The sequence below is a fragment of the Amphibalanus amphitrite genome, unplaced genomic scaffold, assembly GCF_019059575.1.
Source record: "Amphibalanus amphitrite isolate SeventyFive unplaced genomic scaffold, NRLGWU_Aamphi_draft 000066F_arrow, whole genome shotgun sequence".
In the NCBI taxonomy this organism is placed as follows: domain Eukaryota; kingdom Metazoa; phylum Arthropoda; class Thecostraca; order Balanomorpha; family Balanidae; genus Amphibalanus; species Amphibalanus amphitrite.
In genome coordinates, this window is record NW_024881562.1 from 400,559 (window position 1) to 420,315 (window position 19,757).

The 19,757-nt window shown below is 52.7% G+C and overlaps 1 protein-coding gene and 1 non-coding gene across 2 annotated transcripts in view; both read left to right on the plus strand.

The window, feature by feature from the left end:
* Nucleotides 1–60: 60 nt before the first annotated feature.
* The window catches only part of LOC122378856 (prolow-density lipoprotein receptor-related protein 1-like), a 143,406-nt gene continuing 123,709 nt past the window's right edge, over nucleotides 61–19,757 (plus strand). Inside the window, exons 1-2 of the mRNA XM_043360445.1 lie at nucleotides 61–207; nucleotides 1,543–1,729. Coding sequence (XP_043216380.1) covers nucleotides 1,561–1,729 — 169 coding nt within the window. The 5' untranslated portion in view covers nucleotides 61–207; nucleotides 1,543–1,560. The remainder of the gene's footprint in view (nucleotides 208–1,542; nucleotides 1,730–19,757) is intronic.
* Nucleotides 16,830–16,902, plus strand: Trnar-ucg. The gene has a single exon. It is a non-coding gene; the product is annotated as a tRNA-Arg (tRNA).

Sequence of the window (19,757 nt, forward strand, 5' to 3'; positions counted from 1 at the left end):
TCGTCCTTTATTTAGTCAAACCTTGGCTGCAACTTGCAAAAGCCGATTTATTTACAACAATTGGCAGTTCGCGCTGGATATTTCTGGTGGGTGGTTGTGTCGCACTAGCTGGGAAGCAGAGTGTAAAGTGAAATAATTTAGCGCTGAGAACCGCGTAAAATCGTACACATCGGTTGACGGTATCGTCGTCTGCAACTTAGCTTGAAGGTGATGTCCAAAAAATAGCGCAAATAATTCAGGAACAGGGAAGGATGATGCACAAATTTGTGGCCGCGCGGCCTTACTATTCCAAGCTATACCTAGTCGTCAATTTGTCACGATTTATTTCAGCTCGGCTCCAATTATTAACACTATTGCATTGTTAATGTTAACTTTGGTGTGATTGGTGGCACTACCACTACTCCAATTCTGGCTATGCGTTCTGATTCTCCTGTGTCAGTGTCCTAGTTTGAAATCAGTTGAATTCTGATTTCCTGTGCACTTATTTGGTACAAGGATTGTGATACAAATGTGTTGCTTTGATAACAAATTAATAACTTCCAGCTATTTTGATATTGATATAATAAACGATACATTTTAGAGATTACCTGTGTTCACTATCATTTTTGAGATTGTGATGGCATTGTCTTTTGACTTTAATCAAGTAAGTTTTGTATGTGACATTGACTGTGAATAAATTAATGGCTGCTAGAACAAGAGTAGTTTTCAAAACAGCGCAGCAAGGAAGAATAATGAAAATCGGGTAATTTTTGGAAGGAAGGTGCCTATCCATTTAAAGGAAATAGTTCACATTTTAACATGGGTTTTGAACTGGAATAGCAGTTCCGTAGCTTGGGCTGAGACGAGCATAAATCAGGAGCTTTTACAGCCCAACGATCACCCTAGGCAAAGATATTCTATTTCTCGTCCCGAAAAATGTGTCTTGCGTTGAGGATGTGTGCCTTGCATATATTCGCATCCAGTATGAAACGAGCATGGGTCCCGAAAATTCTTCAGAAACTAGAGAAATTATCTACGAGAACTCTAGAGAAATTCGCTCCAGTGAGGCGCTCCAGTAACAAAAGCACGAGCAGATCGCCCAAATGCCGGTGGCCGCGATAATTTTTCTAGTTCTGAAGAATTTTCGGGGACCCATGCTCTTTTCATACTGGATCGCGGTGCCTTACAGAAACTGAAAAGTTCTTCCTATATCAAAAATATAGAAAATAATCTTTTGCTGTAAAAAGGTTTTATTTTCTTTGCTGATCATTTTGAACATAAAAAATCACAAATCCATTGCAAAAAAAATAATTTCGTGAAAGTGAACTATTTCCTTTAAGCAATTATTGCCCTGAAATGGTTATTTCTTAATAAATGAATTTGATAAAAAATGCAAGATTAAAGATATGTATGCCTCTGTGCCATCCATATTTTTATTAGGTATATTAGCTAATTGTTAAAATTCAAATGCTAAATCATGGTGGGACCACTGTTGTTATTCGCCTTTACATGGTTTTTGTCCGTGAGACACCTGATCACTCTTCTGGGTCATTTCCTCTGCAGGCAGGGGATGCTGCTGAGATGAGGCGGCCCCCACTGCTAGTGCTGGCGGCCACTCTGGCCGTGGTGTCCGGAGTGGCTGGTGGCCTCTCACAGAGCAGTGGCCGGTGGAGCTCCAGACAGCCCTTGCCGTTCGACGTTCCCCTGTTTCCGACCCACTTCACCACGGCTGCCACCAGCTCCGCGTCCGGTGAGTACCCAACGCCTTTCCGTGGTTTTGATCAACGATCCTCACATCCACATGCACGTGCCCTGGGTACCGTGAGCTAGTGAGGTGGGTTTGATATGGATGAAGCCGGCAATCCCTCTGGGCCTGTTCCAGCGCCTCCAGAAGAAATTCTTGACTGGAGGCTCTACCAGAGGTTTTACTGGAGGCGCTGGAACGCAATCTGGAGATTTCTGGAGATTGGCGTCATAGATACCAAAGGAATGACGATCGTTCTCTCTTGAAACGCAAAATTTGTTTTCAATTTTAGTTAAAAAGATAAATAAAATTGCAGCAATGTAATTTTCTTTACATTGAAGTTGTAAAATAATCAGTCAAATGTCCTTTGTTTACATTCGTGATTGTCACATGTGCACCATAATTGTAGACCAGAGCCTCCAGAGAAATTTGGACGTCTCAACTCTCTGGAGGCTACTGGAGGTTTCTGGAGCTTTGGCGAGAGCTTTCTGGAGCTTTCTGGAGGCGCTGGAACGCTCTCTGGAGGATTCTAGAGCTTTCTGGAGCTTTCTGGAGGTTTCTGGAGGCGCTGGAACAGGCCTTCTGAATGTTCTGAGAGCCCGCCATACACCATGAGCTTGATAACACCAAGTGCCGATCGTAGGCGTTTGGAGAGACCCTACTCTGTCTTGTCTGTGTCTCAGCCCTTATGTCAGATACAGATTCGAGAGACGCTCTGTTTGGAACTTTTGAAATGCCTGCGTGGAAGCAGAGAGCCAGCATGTTGCAGCTCGTTCAGGCTCTGCACATGTGTGCATGAATCGTTTGCATTACATCTGTGAATTTATGACGATTTCTTTGTCCATTTTTTTTTTTCGAGCCGGCTATCCTCTTCTCAAAAGCGCAGGTTTCTCTCGGAAACGACCGGAGTGCACGCTGACAGGGACGGCGGACGACGCTGTGTCAGTTGTAGTGATGTCAATTTCAGAAAACATATGTCCAATGTACAGGTCTCGCGGGTTTTAGCGGTAGGTTTTGCACCTAGAAAATTTAGTGTACTTCAGGCTATATCTTCGTCGTCTTAAGCTTTTAAGTGTTGAAGCTGCAATCGACTTGTTGGGTAACAAGCCGGCCATGATCGTGTAAAATGGCTTCATCGTAGATCGATTAGTTTCTGAGATATAGCCGGAAATGTAAAAGTGAAAACCGTAGTTTCGTGCAACTTTGACCACCAAGGGCAACTTTGGCCCACTCCTGGAAAACGAACTTATTTTGCTGTAACTTTTTGCAATTAAGGGAAAGTGAAGTAAAACGGTAAGGGAAGCCTACCCTGACCGTCTTACCCCACTTTCCCTTGAGTGTAAAACGTTACGGCAAAATAAATTCGGTTTCCAGGAGTGGGCCAAAGTTGCCCTTGGTGGTCAAAGTTGCACGGAACTACGGAACCTACCGCTTAATCTCGCGAGACCTGTACGTCCAATGTCCAACACTTACGTCGACTGTCCGTCCAAAATTGTCCAAGCCAGCCATTTGTCCACAGATGTCCGACATCTACGCAATAGTTAACACTCAACACCGTTATTTAATTTGCTTTTAATATCGTTACCAGCTCATAAGTGGTAATCATATCGAAAGCTGAGCTTTCTAATAGCCAGTCAATGTTAAACACGATTACTTTATAAAAATGTTGAGATATAGCAAGGCGCGATTGTCCAAAGTTGTCCAAAGCCTGCTGGCATTGTCCAACCGAATTCCGAATTGGACATTGGATAAAATCGGATTTCGAAGATTCAAGTTCCGATTGACACCACTAGTCAGTTGACGCCGTGCCGGAGACCTGTGGGCGCGACCTAACAGGCCTCCGGCCATTTTACGTTTCCACCGTGGTTGGACTGTGCGATATCGGCTCGTTCGCTACCACCCGGCAGATAGTGTGTTACGTGGGCGTGTCTATATATTTCTACCCAGGAACGTGATTGCCAAACATATTAGGTACGAGGAGTTTGCTCCAACTGACGACTTCCATCCTTGGGGTAGGCGAGTTTTGTCACTTGCGGTTTCTTGTGGAGTTAACGATTTAATCCAGATCGGTCTTGTTTTCCGTGGGAAGTATTTGCATCATGTGGGAAATTTCACGCTGCATGTTCGCAAGATTACCTGGCATTTTTCCGTGAACCTGAGCGGCCCATTGCCCTGCACTTCACTGCGTCCACAACTGCTGGTTGCTGCTAATGGCCTGCGGTTTCTGAAAGCTGTCACAAACCGTTGATTGTTACGGCTCATGCGTATGCGGCTTAAAATATGTTTGGAGAAGCTCCTCCTGACGACACCTGGGACTGCGTGTCTCATTTAACGACACCTGAGTGACACACGCACGACGGTAGACGCCGACGGTAGTGCTGATCGACCTCAAACTAGTCTTCCAGTGGTTGACGGCATCGACAGTGACTTTAATATTGTACGTAGACGTCAGTCGTTAGCACATACCTGCCGCCCGAGGGGGCAGTAAACATGCGGCCGTGCACGAGGCGCGATGATGGACCTTTTTGTTGTCCGAGGGACGGCACGCACTCTCCATTTGTTTGCTCGTGTCACTGCTGCGGGCCGCCTGGTGCGTTTTTCACCGACCAGCAATGTCGGATGACGGGGGAATTCTCCGAACTGGCTATAAACAAGTGCGAATTATAGGGCAGCTGCAGACTGCGCCGCCGCTCAGAATCAGCAGGACGTGTCGGCGCTGACCGCGCTGCGGTCGGCCGCTAACCGGCATTTACGCGATCATAAGCAATTGTGGGATTTCGGCAACGGCTGCCCACAATAGCAGAGCGCGGCTAATCATGTTACCGAGCTGCACGGCAGGCCGATGTCTGTGTGACGTGCGCCGGCCGTCCGCTTCGCTCTCCGGACGAGGCGGACTGCACCTGGGGCTCTCTGCGGCGTGGCGCGGCGCGGAACGGCCACCCACAGAGTCCGGGAGGCAGTACTGTCCTCTGGGCGGGCGGGCGACGAGTGCAGAGACTGAGACGGAACGGCTGGCAGTGGAGCGGTGACTGCCGCCTTTCGGCAGAGCCCGGTCACGACACGGCAGTGATGGACCGCATTTGTCTTATAGCTGAGCTACAGATCAGCGGGATGGGGTCAAGTGATAGGCATTTGAGCTGGCGGTATGCTGGTATGCATCGCTGATGTCATGGGTGGCATTCTTTCATCGCTCAAAGCTGACTTATGTCACTGAGTGAACGCTGTTTGAGCTAAGGGAGCGAGGGCACCGCTCTACTTTGGACTCTGGTCAGTCGTAGAAGGTATTGGTAATGCTGTTTGAGTGATGAGTATACTGACACTGTCTGTGTAAATGTACCCTCTGAACAGTGTGCCAGAGCCAGAGGCGCCCCTGTCCGAGTTCAGAGTGTCTCGCGAGCAGAAATCGCCTTGGATCGTTGATTTGGCCGACGAATGCGATTCGTTGAGCCGAAACTGAGCTCAGATCTAGGCGCAGCACCGCTTCAGATGATAATATGCCCTGACAGTGTGCTGGCCTAGGGAATTACTATGCTGAATCAATCGGTTTCTGTGCTGAATATGTGAAACTAGATCGCTATTGATGTTGACTGGCGCCTTGCGGGATCCGGGTCCGATGGGCAAGCTGCCACTGACAATGCTATCGAGAGGCGAGGCCACGACAGCTCTTTTTACATTCAAGTATCTTGAATGCTTTGATGCTGTTGACAGGGATGGCTATTGTATGTGAAAACTCAAATGGATTGCACCCTAGGACGGACTGTGGTGCGGGCGTCAATGACCTCAGCAGTACAGACGCCCCCTTAAAAACCGCTCTGTGGTTGATTTGGTGAGGGCTGCTGATTGCTACAGAAACGGTTCTTTCTAGATAATTTCGTGGTAAGCTGTAGGCGGACTCGGCCCTTTGTGCCTGTCTCTGTACTGTGCACGAACCACTTTATTCTGTCGCCCCGACGTCGGTTGCAAGCTATCTCTGGCAAACTGAGCTATCGAGGGAAGTCGCTGTCCACAGCCGCCGGCGGCTCACCCCATCTGCACGCTCGGCTCATCGTTTGCACGCGCGGCGGCCCGCAGTTGCACGCGCACTGGTCGCCGGCCGTCTCTGGGCCTGTCGCCGGACGTGGCGGTCTGTCGGCGCCGTCTCTGTGACGGCACGGTCGCGATACGAGCTGGCCGGCCGGGCCTTTGTGGTCCACCACTGGGAAAACATACTCGGGATGTGGGCGTGATAGGAGTGCGGTTGGTGACAAGTGGGTCGGCGGTGATATACCCGAGAAAAGTTGTGTGCAATGGGATGGGTAGGCTGAGAAGTATGGGTGGTCAATGGTCATAGAAGAGTGATTATCATATAGCCGCATGGCTACCAACAATTGACGATATAAGGTTGTTCTTTTATTGTATTGCTTTTTGTGCAATGTGCAATGTGTCCCATTCTTGTGTTCAGGTATTCATTAACTAATTCCTGATGCTGTCATAACTCAAAGGTCTTGTGAAGTACTTGTTCGTTTCAGGTCCGATCGCTGAACATTTCAAATCCGATAGTTGATTACTGCCTAATCGGTGCTGAAAAAGGATTGATTCATCGTATGTCGACTATATAACAATGGAGTGGACTGCAGTCTGCAGTATTAGCATATCGAGACGGATATGAAGTGAATCGTTTATGGAAGACATATTGTCTAACTTCTTTTGGCATTTCACAATCCATTTTGCCTGTGTGATTATCGTTCGAAGCATTGTAAGATGAAACACCAGTCTGTCCACCCTCTCATCACGACATTGGGCGCACTCTCTGGTGATCCCGACTCTTCTTTGAAGGACGGCTGACGATACCGCTCCCATCCAGGCGGACTGGGGACGTATGGTGCGACGTGGGTACGATTGAGTGCTCTACCACTATTCACAAACCACCGCCGTACCAAACCGGTCCCGCGTCAGGCCCTATTCGCGTCACATCGCGTCGCGAACTGACCGAAGACCGGCGTGGTGTGGTGGGGTCTGACCGGGCGGCGGTGGAGACCCGATCGCCGGCCCGTGGGATCAGCAGGATGAGGCGAATGCGCATGTGAGCGCAATCAGTCCCCGCTACATCTGTGTAGGTTCTGGTGCTGATAGTTGGGTGACCTGGCTGGTGAGGAGTCCTTGAACCGGCTTTGGTTGCCTCTCACGTCCTGGCACTCTGATGAAGCGGCCAAATGCATGTCGTGGGCTCTCTTCTGCAGTTGGACCTTTTTGGTATCCCAAATCCCAATAAGGCATTCCTCTGGAGGTTTGCGAACATCTCTGGGATACCCCACCGATTTTCAATCGACGCCCCGCTGGCACCCCATCGAATGCCGACACCCCACCACCGTCCCCTCGGCACCCCGCCTGCACCCCGTCATTACCCCGTCCCTTGGCGCTGCCCGAGCGTTGTTCCGGACTGGACCACCGGGACCGGTCGGCAACGGCGTACTTTTCATCTTCGGCACTCATTACAGGAGTGAGCTTTCTCGGTGGGATGTAGAGTCTCCTGGCTGTGTAAAGGCCGCCCCACACCGGACCTCGCATGCGGGTTGCGAGTTTGCGGGTTTTGAGTTTGCGAGCATAATACTAATTCATAGAGTGATTAGACCGTTCCCTTATGGTAACTTCATGAATGCTGTGAAACCGGCACACCTTCAGAAAATTGCATATAGTCGCAATACCCGCGCAACGAACCAAAATTCGACTCCAACGAAAAACCCGCAAACCTCGCAGAACTCGCAGACCTCGCAGCGAGGAAAATCGAAAGTTGACTCAAAATCAACTTTCGGAATGCGATGCAAGGTCGCTCGCAAGCTAAAAACATGCAGACTCGCTTGTTAGATGATATTGTGGGTCACTCAGCTTATATTGTATTATTTGATTTTGAAGAAACCCGAAAACCCAAAAACTCGCATGCGAGTTCCAGTGTGGGGCGGCCTTAACAGTGTATCTGTAGTGTTTGGGCATTCCTGTCTCGTTTTGCTGCTTCTTCCTTGACGGTTGGACGTAGGCTCAGTCATATCGTCCTGGAAAGCCATTGCTGCAAGGGAACTCGGTGTCTCATGCCGCGTGGTAGCTTTTCTGAAGCAAAGTTTTTTTTCGAACGTCCCAATTTCATTCAGTCCTTTTACTTACCCAACACTTACCCACTGGGGCCATTCTGACTAACCGATCATCACTGAGAGGTATGTACATCTGTTCATCTGGGTGTCCACTGTCCACTGTCCAGTGGCATGCCATGGTGTGGTCGGAGCCGTGTAGCGCCATTGTGTAGGTGGTGTTTAACATTGTCCCTGGCGCGTTCAGTGTCCACCGGTCGGTGGTATGCAGTGCTGGCTATGAGCCTTAGCTACCGAGGAGTGAAACGCTCGAATGCACCGGAATGTGCCGGAATGAAACCGAGATGATCCCGAAATGTAACCAAGATGAGCGCGAGAGACCGAGAAATGAGACCGGGATGAGTCCGACATTGGATTTAAATAATTCCGAGACGAGGCTGGGATGTGGCCGAAATAGGTCAATGGGGTCGAGACGACCGAAAAATTGATTTATTTACTCCTGATGAGTTCAGTATTGATTATTCTGAGAGGCTAACAACTGGTGTCAACTGTAAAAGTTACCGTATTTTTTTATAATTAAATCCATATTCAGCATGACAAAGGGAGCCGTCCTGAAGCTCGCTTGTTGCTGCAGTGCACATGTCCCTTCACTTCTTGCTCCCTCATAATCTCGCTCATCTTATACCGGCTTCTCGTCTTGTTCATCCATCCATCCATCCATCTCGATGACCCGATATAGCATCTCATTCCGGTCTCCCCGCGGGCCGTCACACTCCTTGGTAGCTCCGATCTGAAAGCCAGCCCAGCTGACTGAGCGGCCATCGGACGCAGCGGCTCACCCCACCTTGTCCGGCCCGAAGTGTCTGCTCATTTCCCCGGCCAGGAGTTTCCCCGGCTCATTTCCCCGGCTCACCCCGCCTTCACCAGCCTGAAGTCACGGGCCGACTGTCTCCCTCCACCCGGAGTGTCGTCCCCCCTCCTCCACCCGGAGTCACGTCGGTACCGATGATGGATCCTCCGGTGACAGTCCCGCCGTGCCGACTGAGGGAGCGGCCCCGGTCGGACAGACTCTCCGCTCGCCGAGTCGGGTGGTCGCCCGAGCGACACGGCAGGTTCTACCATGCCACTCCGAGCACCAGTGGTGGGCCCCGACGTCGTTTGTTCGAGGCCGCGCTGTCGTGTGAGCTGGTCCGGTTGGCTGACACGATCTCGCCGCTCGGTAAATAAACAGCGACATGTGATTCGTGTGCTGTGATGGCGCCACTCCTGTGTCTTTGTTGAGTTGTAAAGTGGTGTTGTTTTTATGTCACTGTATGCATTCGCGCCAGTTTTGGCTGGTTTGATGCGGTTGTGTTTGTTTGTGTTTGTTCAGTTGTTGGATTGGGACGAAAATCCACCAACCAACAGCCACCCATCTGATCCAACCGCACTGCCCCACCCGTGCCTCACCGCCCGTTAAACCCCATCAGGGTGGCCCCACCCGTGATGCCCCGCCCGTATCACCTCACCCGTTTTGTCCCGCCTTTGTTTCCTGTGACCTTTGTTTTGCTCCGCCAGCCTAAAGCCAGTCTGGAGCCGGGGGGACGCTTCCTGTGACCCGTCCGCGCCAGTCACGGGTTTACGCTGACTAGCGAGCTGTTGCTCTCGCTGATCGGAGCTGGAATGCCATGGTGGGCTTGAATTGCCGACGTGACACGCCCTGGGCTGACCAGGGGACGCGAGTGTGTCACCATTTCCTGTCATCACTACCACCACATCCCCACACCGAGTGACAGCCGACAGGACCTGTGGTCCGGGGCGTGGCTGTTGACTGAGATGGCTCAAGGTTTCATTTTCATGGACAATTGAGCATGGGCGATTCGTTTGTCGATTACAACACAGTAAAACAGAATCACAATTCATTGTAAATTTCGACTTGTATGGCACTTATCAGTGTTGGGTGATTTCGGTCTCTCGTGCAGTTATCTTTAGTTTCCTTTTCATGTTCTCCGGGTTCCAGAATCGGTCCCCATTCTCTCGCAGAGGCCCTGTTCTGCTTAAGTAGTCTCTGGTCTCCACCGATGGTCCCCACCGGTGGTCTGTGGTCTCCTCCTATGGTTTCTGCTGTTGTTTTGTGCTCTCGGTCAGGGTCTGACGCTGGTGGATGGTGTACCGCGGCCGCCTCGTCACGGCGCTCCATCATCACGGTACGCGCCGCTGCGCCCCAGTCTTTTTGTGCCCGGTGTCGGGCAGCGAGGACACAGGACGGCTGGGAGCTCAGATGGGCGTCCGAGGGCCGCTCGGACGGACTCCCGAGGGCTCACTGTTGTCACTGTTGTGGATGGCGCTGGGATGATGTGCTGGATGTTTCTACTTGGCCCAGTGAACTTCACTCATTTGACATTGTCGGGTGAAGCAATGAGGCCGGTCAACTGGTAGGGAGCATGCCTTGGGGATATTTGGGGAAATGATTCGGGGATTTTGCTCAGTTTGGGAACATTTAGGAACACGGGTTGAGGTGGCGACTGAGGTGCCTGGTGACAAAAGTCCTAAAAAATAGCACGAGTTCTATAAATCACTCAAATGACCTGTTGGACGGAAAGATGAAAAGAGCAAAACTTATTCGCATGCAAAGGGCGCATACCAGTGCGAGCTGTGTTCTCACCTGGTTCGCGTCAGCTATCGGCTGCGTGCCAACCGATACATGCTTCACAAGAAGCTGCACGCTGTAAAATTACTCTCGTAGTTCTTGGACATAAGATATTTTCCATTGAGCTGCCGTGTTATATTCATCCCCCTTGTTGTTATTCGGTGACGGTGCAAAGATAAGTTCTCGGTAACACTCTGAGCCCAACCTCAGTTCTCTCATTCATGAGAACACGACTCTGGCAGGGCGGAATTAGGTGCCGTGCCCATTGCTTGATAAATAAGTACCCATTGCACGCACGCGGGGCAGTCCTGTGCTCGTTAAATCAGCTTGGCCGGTCCTCCGGCGTCCAACAGCAAATCAATTCAGATCAGGTGCGGCCGGCGCAGGTCGGCTCGGCTCGGTCGGGCAGAGGCGCCGGCGCTATCTCGCCTCGGGCGCCCGGTTCCAGGACACGGGACGGAGCGGCCGAGCCATTTGAGCCGGGATCGAACAGGCTGGGACGGGCCGGGCGAGCCATTCGAGACGGGACAGGGCAGGCGGGGAAGGGCAGGGAGGAGGGAAACGCTCTCCGTCGCGTCGCCGCGAACACAGCGCGTGTCTCGGGCCCCGCGGGCGCCACTATACCTAGGGTGTGCTGGAAGAACAGTCTCAGCGGGGTTCGGTTCGCCACTGCACTGGGCTGGTCGGAGCGGAGAGGAGTGGTAACTACCCCTCCTCGCCTGTTTTCGTGGATGATGGATGAAAGTGGCGGCTGACTGCACGGGCTGTTGGGGACCGGGGACGGCCAGATTTCTGAAAGTCCCATGCGAGGGATTGATGTGATGGCGGTGGCGGTAATGGGAGGAGAGAGGCGCTCGTAACTTGGTTCAGCGCCGAGGGAAGTCGGAGGGGATGTGGCGTTGGTGGCAACACTGTACGGATGAAAGGCGATGAAGGAGTGATATCTTCACGAGCAAGGAACCACGGTCACGATGAACTGCGAACATTTCACTCGCGTTGTTGCCATACTCCATGGGTAAGCAAGGATTTCAAACATCACGTTATGTGTGGACTGTGTTTCTGACTTCTCGAACGTTCCTTCAGTGTCCCTTCAGATGCTGTCTCACGCTTTCTTGTCATACAGTAACTGCTGTGTGCGCGAGTTTCTGGCTGCGCTGAGTCCGCCATGCGTCAGCACGCCGTCGTTCCAGCCAGCTCTCCAGTGATGCTTTTTATCTCCGGCGACGATGGTGGAACGATACCTAACACCGCGCCGACACCCGACCCCTGCTCGGGTGGCCCAGCCTTGGTTAGCTGACTGGCCGTCTAACACAGCTGATTCGAGATATTGGATTCCGCGAACACCTCAGTCGCAGAGGCCCCATGGATAGCGGCGGATGGCAGTGCCCGGGTGAAGGGGAGGGGACGCTGAGCGCAGCCATCTCATCCCACCTGGGATCGGGTCACATGAGACGGCCGGCCGGCCCCGTCACCCGACCCGAGACGCCCTCACCGGGTCATTCGGAGCGGGCGTCTACGGCCGAGGGATTTGGGGACAGGTATCTGTCTGCCAGCCGGGTCAGATAGGGGACGGGACAGGTCGGGTCAGGTGACGTACGTACGGGTGCACTGCGAGATTCGTCTTCGGTGACCTGTGATCTTGCAGTTCTCCTTACCGTGTGCTAAGCAACGTCGGACGGACACACTTTTTCTGGAACACAATAATATCCGCTTTTAAAGGTTGTATCTATCAGTCGTTGGGACATATGAGCTGTAAAGCTGTGAGTCGTTAATTCCAGCCTCACCGCCATATTTTAGTGTGTCATGCAACACGCCAACCTCAACCGTGTTTCAATCCACCTGCAGTTTTCTGCGCATCGTTCGCTTTGGTGATTCCGGAGTCCGGATGCTCCCCTGTATCCGGCCCGCTGTTTATGCGCCTGGTTTCCGTGCATCCATTAGCCCAGCCGGGACTCAGTCCGGTTGCCGGGAGAGTCACGTGACCTTGCCCGGGGCAATGGCCTGCCAACTGCCGAGCTGGCTCGCCGTCTGGCTCGTCTGGCTGACTGGCGTGCCACGGAGCCACGCATGCCGAGCTTTTGAGCCGTGAAATTTGGCGTGATGCGAGCATGTCAGATGTTTGTTTTTAAACAGGACCCTCCGCTTCGGTGTTATGAAACTAGGGGGGTCAGTGCCCAGTGGTTCTTTCGGTGTAGGTATGTTGCATTGAGGAGAAGCTAGTGTCTCGACAGATGACAGTCAACTAATCAACAAGTCAAACTAAAACAGTGTATTGTCGAGTTGTTGCGTCATGAACGGCTTACATTCCCAGTTTGGGATCTTCCACGAGGCTGGTAGTTGGCAGCAGCTGAGCGCTATGCTGCGGAGTTCTAATGGCAGGGGTCTTGGCTTGGTATTCCCGGTCCAGCGCTTACTGCACTGGACGCCCAACAAACTTCCCTTTGGTAGCACCATAGCTGCACAAATCGGGAATCATCGAGGCTCAGCTATTATAAAACTGGCCTACATCCAGTGTCACTGTCACCGCACCGAACTGTATCGCGCGGTGCGACCGGTGATATTGCGTGCCGTCGGGGCCCCGGACAGTGCTGAACAGCGCCGGACAGCGCTGGACAGCGCGCTGCCTGGCCGGGCCGGTGCCGGACTCTTCTGTTTTGGCCGCGCCGGCCGGCCTGTTGGCCTTGGATGCCGGCCACGAGCTGGTGGAAATAACACTGGGGCCCTCCGGCACCCCGACGGCAGCCCGCCGGCCGGCCGGCCGCCTAATGACTCATCACACCGACTCGGGCATGACTCATCGACTCAGTCGTCCGACTCGGCCACCCGACTCGAGCGGCTAAATACCGGGTAAAGTGACGGCGGTCGCGGTTTGATTTGGGCGATTCGCGCCGCAATGAAGCGGCTTGGCACCGGTTTGCCGGCCGGCTGGGGGCGGCCTGTCTGATGTCATCGGTGCTATCAGGCCGCTGTCAGTGCAGGGTTATCGGCCGTCTCAATTAGTGATAGCGTTTCCCCGCTGCCGCCTCCCGCCGGCCTTGGTGGGTGCTCCGTTACTGGATATGCTCGTGGCTGGGACCCGTTGAGCCCGAGCCCACGTGGAATTAGCGAGACTAAGGGATGGCGAGGGCATGGATTAGAAATAACTCGCCCATTGTGAGGGCGACCTCAGAGGGGCTCTGTTGCCTGTGTGGTGCCCAGCTAGTACAATACCAACGCGGCTGGGGGCTCCCGTATCTGAAGAGCGCTCCTGTTGACATGGCTAAGCGTCACTTCACCGCCTGGCAAGGCGCGTGGTGCTGCCGGCGATGTCACTATGACCGGTCCGTTTGGGTGTGGGCCGTGACGTGACGATAGATGAGACTGGTCCCACCACAGGGATGCAGCATTGTCAGAGAAACAACCGGCAGCGGGTCTGGCCAGGAGATTCTTCTCCTCCCTGGGAGTGGAGAGGGATGGCGGAGGCCACCGATCCCCACCGGTGCGTCTGTCGCATTCCAATAAGCCTCTGTCTCCACCGTCAGTGCCTCCGCTGCCTTCCGGCACGCGGCGAGCGCCCACGTCCGGCGCCGATGCTAATGTCCAGCTCCGGCAGCCGGATGGCTCAGCGCAACCAAATACGTCCGCGGCCTCTCTGACGGCACGCGCCGGTCTGACGCTCTCCGGCTCATTCGAGAGACGCCGCCGCGTGGCAACCGGGCGACCCGCTCGGTGACGGTAGGCTGGACGGTTGGCGGAGGGGACACCCCTGCACGATGTGACGACGTCGTTGAGCGACCCCGTTGAGCCACGAAGGAGGGGGGTGGGGGGCAAATGTGGCGCACGGGAGCAGCTTGGGAGGGGCGGGGTAAGGCGGAATGCGGAGAATGTTTGTATAGCGTGGACGCTGCTAGTGATTGTTGACCTTTACCGAGATGATTGGTTCTGGAAGGGTACCATGATTGCCAGTCGGAGACTAATATGAGGCGAAATGATTTATTGGCCGCTGGTTTATTTAGGAAGCTTTCAGCTTGATCGTGTATTAACGTCTATTACATAACGACAGTTATAAATGGTTTTCAATAATAACCACTTATATTCGCTGCAGAAGCGCTATTCGATACGATACTTTGCTGCTGGAAATAACAACCATGTCACGCCCGCCATCCCATGTCGTGGTCCGGATGAAAACAGCACCAGTCGCGTAACCATGCGAGATACACCTACGGCAGATGATGACGATGCAGTTGCTTCAACAAGCCCAATAATTTTCCTTTCCTGCATACATTATCTCGAATCAATGGCGGGGAGCGGCCGCCCCGGGACAGGGCCATTTCGTGGTGCGCTGCACGGGCTGACCCGGGCGACCCCGCCGTGCGCTGCATGAACCATCGTTTGACCAAAGATGACTCTGCTTGACCCATGTGGGCCCCACTCGCCCGGGCGTGACCCCACGTGACCTCACGTGCTCGTAAGCTCACGTAAGTCCACCCAAGGTCAGCTGGTAGGGTTGTGGACGGACACGGTAGCTCAGCTCGCGTGTGTAGACATCGGCAATTGATCCCCCACCCAGGAGCCGGCAGCTGCAAAAGGTTTTAACAAGGAGTTAGATGACTGCAGCAGGAAGCTTCTGGAACCTCGGCGGCTTCTGTGGTAGTGTGACGAGTCGCATTTCCCGTCTGGTGTCGGGGTCATGACGTTTAATATCCTCATGAGACTCAGCAATCAGCATGTCCTGTCTCAAGTCTCAACATCATCGCAGCTTCGTGCATTTTAGGCGAGTCAAATCGCGACCTCAGCACATTCTTGCCACTGTCCCCAGGGTCGGTATTTGGTAGTTGCCAGATATTTTGATCTGTTTACTGGACCCGAGCTGTCACTTTCACGACTGGCTGGCGCCTCTGGTCGTCGCCGTCGTTTGCCGCGGAGCTGGGGCCAGAGGAGCCCGGGCGGCACCCTCCGCGCTCGGTCCCGCCGCCACATAATTTACGGGCCGTACGCGTGACGACTGCTAACAGGCCGGCCGGCCCAGTGTGCGCGGGGAGAGACAGCACTCCCTCCCATTCGCTGCAGACCGGCTCCTTCGAACGGCCGAAGACGCATGCTTCCAAAGTGGTTGGGGCTGACTAGCGTAGATCTCTCAGCAGCCAATCAGGGGCTCACGTTTATCAAGGTGATGTCATGTGCCTATTTTTGGTCTCGTATGCAAGGCACAATGCTTGGGTGACTGTTGTGATGCACCCAGAAATCCAGTATGCTGTGTCGTAAAAGTGAGGTCGGACATGTGAATTATACTGCTATGTCCATTAATTGTCTTATCAATCGCATGTTTATTCCTCCTTGTTGAACTGATATATGTAGGTATTTAGTTCCCCCAAATTCATTTACAATTATAAAGATGGAACTCATTTACTGAGAATAGGCCGAGGTTGCCCCCTGAGTGGCCACCGGAGCTCCCTGCACGACTCGACTCTCCACCTCCCGACTGTCAGTCTGCCGTGTCTCCCTCCCTGCCGCGGTGGCTGTGCCGGGTCTATTTCCGTGCCAGAGCCGCTCGCCGGGCGATGTTGCCCTCTCGGGGTTCCCGTGGTGGCTGAGCTGTGAACGGTGCAAGATCTAGCACTCTGTGCTGAGGGGCGGACGGGCTAGGACCGTTGGATGGAGTGTGAGCTTGAGGGAGTCTGGGATTCTGGCAGGGAGCTGTGGGCATGTGTGAGACGCTGGAGAGGGTAGGATAGGTCAGGAATGTGATGTTTTGTCGTGCTCTTGAGCGGACAGTTTGAATGATGAGAAGTAATCATTTAGTGATTCTTTTTTTATCGTGATGACGCATTTCCTTGCGTCGCTGCCTATCCCCCACTTAGCACAAGATTGGCGTCGGATTTATTTCCGCTTAGGAGCATGACATCACAAACACGTTCAGTGCTCTGACGACTGCACTCCGGTCGATAGCGCAGTGTTGTCCCCTCGCCGTCCGTCGAACTGCGCAGGGCTGCAGTCGCACTATCGGCCGCTGTCAGACGTCGGTACTCGGTGAGCTTTGTGAAGCTCTCCGCGAAGGAGAGGGTACAGCGGGATCTTGGTCCTTTTTTAGGGGGGAGGGGGTTGAACGACACTTGGTTTGAAGGGCTGTTGAGCTTTAGAAGCTGTCAGCAACGGCACATATATATATATATATATATATATATATATATATATATATATATATATATATATATATATATATATATATATATATATATATATATATATATATATCTCTCTCTCTCTCTCTCTCTCTCTCTCGCCCTCGCCCTCGCCCTCGCCCTCGCCCTCGCCCTCGCCCTCGCCCTCGCCCTCGCCCTCGCCCTCGCCCTCGCCCTCGCCCTCGCCCTCGCCCTCGCCCTCGCCCTCGCCCTCGCCCTCGCCCTCGCCCTCGCTCACTCGCCTCAGTGCCAGTGGCCGTGTGGCCTAATGGATAAGGCGCCTGACTTCGGATCAGGAGATTGCAGGTTCGAGTCCTGTCACGGTCAGAATATTTTCCCCTTTAGTGGCGGAAAACTTCAGGACTCGCACCCGAAACGTAAGAAATCGGGGCTTACGCTGGTGACGGCATGGTTCCAGTCTCCTCGGTACTCTCGGTACTCGCTATTTATGTATTTATGTACTGCTGTCGGGCTGGTTTGCTGATGCCGTCCTCCATTGCTCACCGAGACTATCAACGGTCCATTTCTGTTGATCTGATGCAGCTCGCAATGCGACTCTATCCGAGTCGCGTCGGCTGGGTATTTGCGTACTACACTGCCGACAAGTAGCGGGCTGGACATCGGGGCCAGCCGCGGAGACCTTTTATAGCCGGGGACCGTTGCTTGCGAGTCCCGCTCAATTCGCGGTGCATACAGCGTGCGGCGCGGGGAGACACGGTGTGTCATCAGATGGCGACCGGCTGACTCTGTGCTCTGTGAGTAGCTGAGTGTCTGAGTGATGCCCGAGATCATTGCTGTCTGCGCTCCGATGCGCGCCGGTACGGCAGTGCCTACAGAGGGCAGTGTATAGCTGTGTCGATGAGAGAGCCGCTGAGGCCATGCGCCGCCGTGGTCCCCTGAGTGTTCTGTCCCATGCCATAACTGTCGTCGCCTGTTCTGAGGGCGCTGACAGGCGGAGCATGGGGGCGGCGGGCAGGCTTCACGGTTCATCCCACCAGTTCCCCAGGGGCAGGGTTGGCATTTTTGCCGGCAAAAACTAGTTTATGCCATTTGCCGGTTTCAACCGGTTTTAACCGGCAAAAAGTGGCAAAAACTGGCAAAAACTAAAAACCAGCACAATGATATGCCTAGACATGGATTTAAAGATGAAACATTTTTAGGAGAATTCGGTGAAAGCTTTATGCTTTCAACCAGAAGTGACATTGACCGTTGAAGTGTTCTATAACTCAAAAACATTTTCATGGGCTTTCCATAAGGCGCCTTTTGGGGGTGACAAATGAGCCAGTGCAAGAGTGAGTCCTGCACAATCAGAAGTGCGAAGGGGTATCTGCCACTGATATGCGCACTGCACCCTACCGTGGCAGCCTTGCCCCACTCCCCTACATGGAAATACATTCTGTGGTGGATGCCTACTGACATGCATAGACATTTTAAGCAGGGATAAGTAATGAGGCAAACTTCAGAATGTTTGGTGCATCTCTATAACATCAAGAAATGCATTTGTACATTTCAGATCCATTCCTAACTAGAAAAGTTGTGGTTTGGCCCACCTGAGTTTTATCCAGTTTTTGCCAGTTTTTGCCACCGGGGTTTCTGCCAGCCGGTTTAAACCGGTTAAAACCACTGGCAAAAACCAGTTTTTGCCACCCCCTGCCAACCCTGCCCAGGGGGGATGAGTGAAGCAGGGGAGGGCGAGGGAGGGCTCGGTGCATCGACCCCGCTCCCCTCCCTGTTCAATGGGGCGTCTCCGGGCCGACCGAAGTTACGACCGGGGGCAATTGTCGAGTCTGTTGGTCTTGTCGGAGGGTGATCCAGGGAGGTTGGTTAAATGCTCGTTGGGGAAATGAAGTGCTGGATGCCCCTGGCCACATGTGTTGGGCTGTATCAATGGAGTGGTGTATGATTGTTGAACTTATTTGTGTGGAATTGTTGACCAACATGTCGGATGAAGTGGAATTGTTGACCAACATGTCTGATGAAGGTACTAAGAACACGATAATAAAAGTGAACCCCGACTTTAACGTACAACATATAATGTTATGCAGCAACGGCAGTGCCGAGTCTTCGTGCAAAGTGTTCAGCAATGTTCAGTCATTTACCGGATGTTTTTATAAAGAACGAGCGATAGGAAGTCTCAGCGGCCCTCGAGGGGCATTAGTCCACTATCGCCGTTCTCTATTTAACGTTATGCAGCGCGAGAAACGAGCGATAATCAGGTAAACTTCCTTTGAACGATCTGACCCGGCGATCTGCCACAGCCTGTGGAGTGAGCTGTGAGCTGATAACCGTAGCTCGGATTGCCGCGGATATTTTTATTTGAATTGCCACTAGATGACGCTGACTGGTAACAACCTGTCGTTTCTCGTAGTCGTTGTACTGACTGAGCCGCGCTGCTTGTTAATAACATATGACCGGGCTGTAGGCATGACTTGCAGCGATAAGCTTGACATTATTTTCATTTCTTCTTGGCGCTCGTATTTCTTTCGCTGGCGATCTCTCAGAATATGCTTGGATCCGACAAAAAAATAATCGGTCAGGGAAGCCTTTTTATAGCGCGCGTTCTTAATGAGTTATTGTGAAGTTGCATCACTTTCGTCCTGCCCTTGAACCGCATAAAATAACTTGGCGAAGACGGCTACTTTCTTCACTTACGGCGATCACTTTGTGTCTTCGTTGGGTGACCTAACTCAACTCATTGTCTCTAGTTTTTATCCCGTTCTTTTTTAGGGAACAGTTACGACCGGCCCCGAACCCCAGCCGTCTGGCCATAAATTATTCGGTCATGCTAAGTACGGCGGACTGTCCACTCAGTGCAGCTCCGTTTATTCGGGTGTCACGAGCAGCGGTTCTGTTTTCCCGACATCATGGTGAAAGACGGTGATAAAGAAATCATGGGTGAAGGTGACCTCCGTCTGTGCTGACCTCGCATTCGCTCATCAGTAATCGTCACCAATCCTCTGCTGCTGCTTCTTCGGCGGCTCTGTGGGATGTAATGATTAGACAGGATTAGACGAGTAGCAGTTTACACAATGGACACACTCTCGGTGCAACGAAAGTTTGAGGACTGTGATTTTATAACTGTTCTTGCTAGGGTGCACGATCGTAGGCTTCTGCATGCTGCAGCCAATGAAATGCCATTCAAATCCGGTACGACCGATCATCAATCCGACATGGCCGATCGC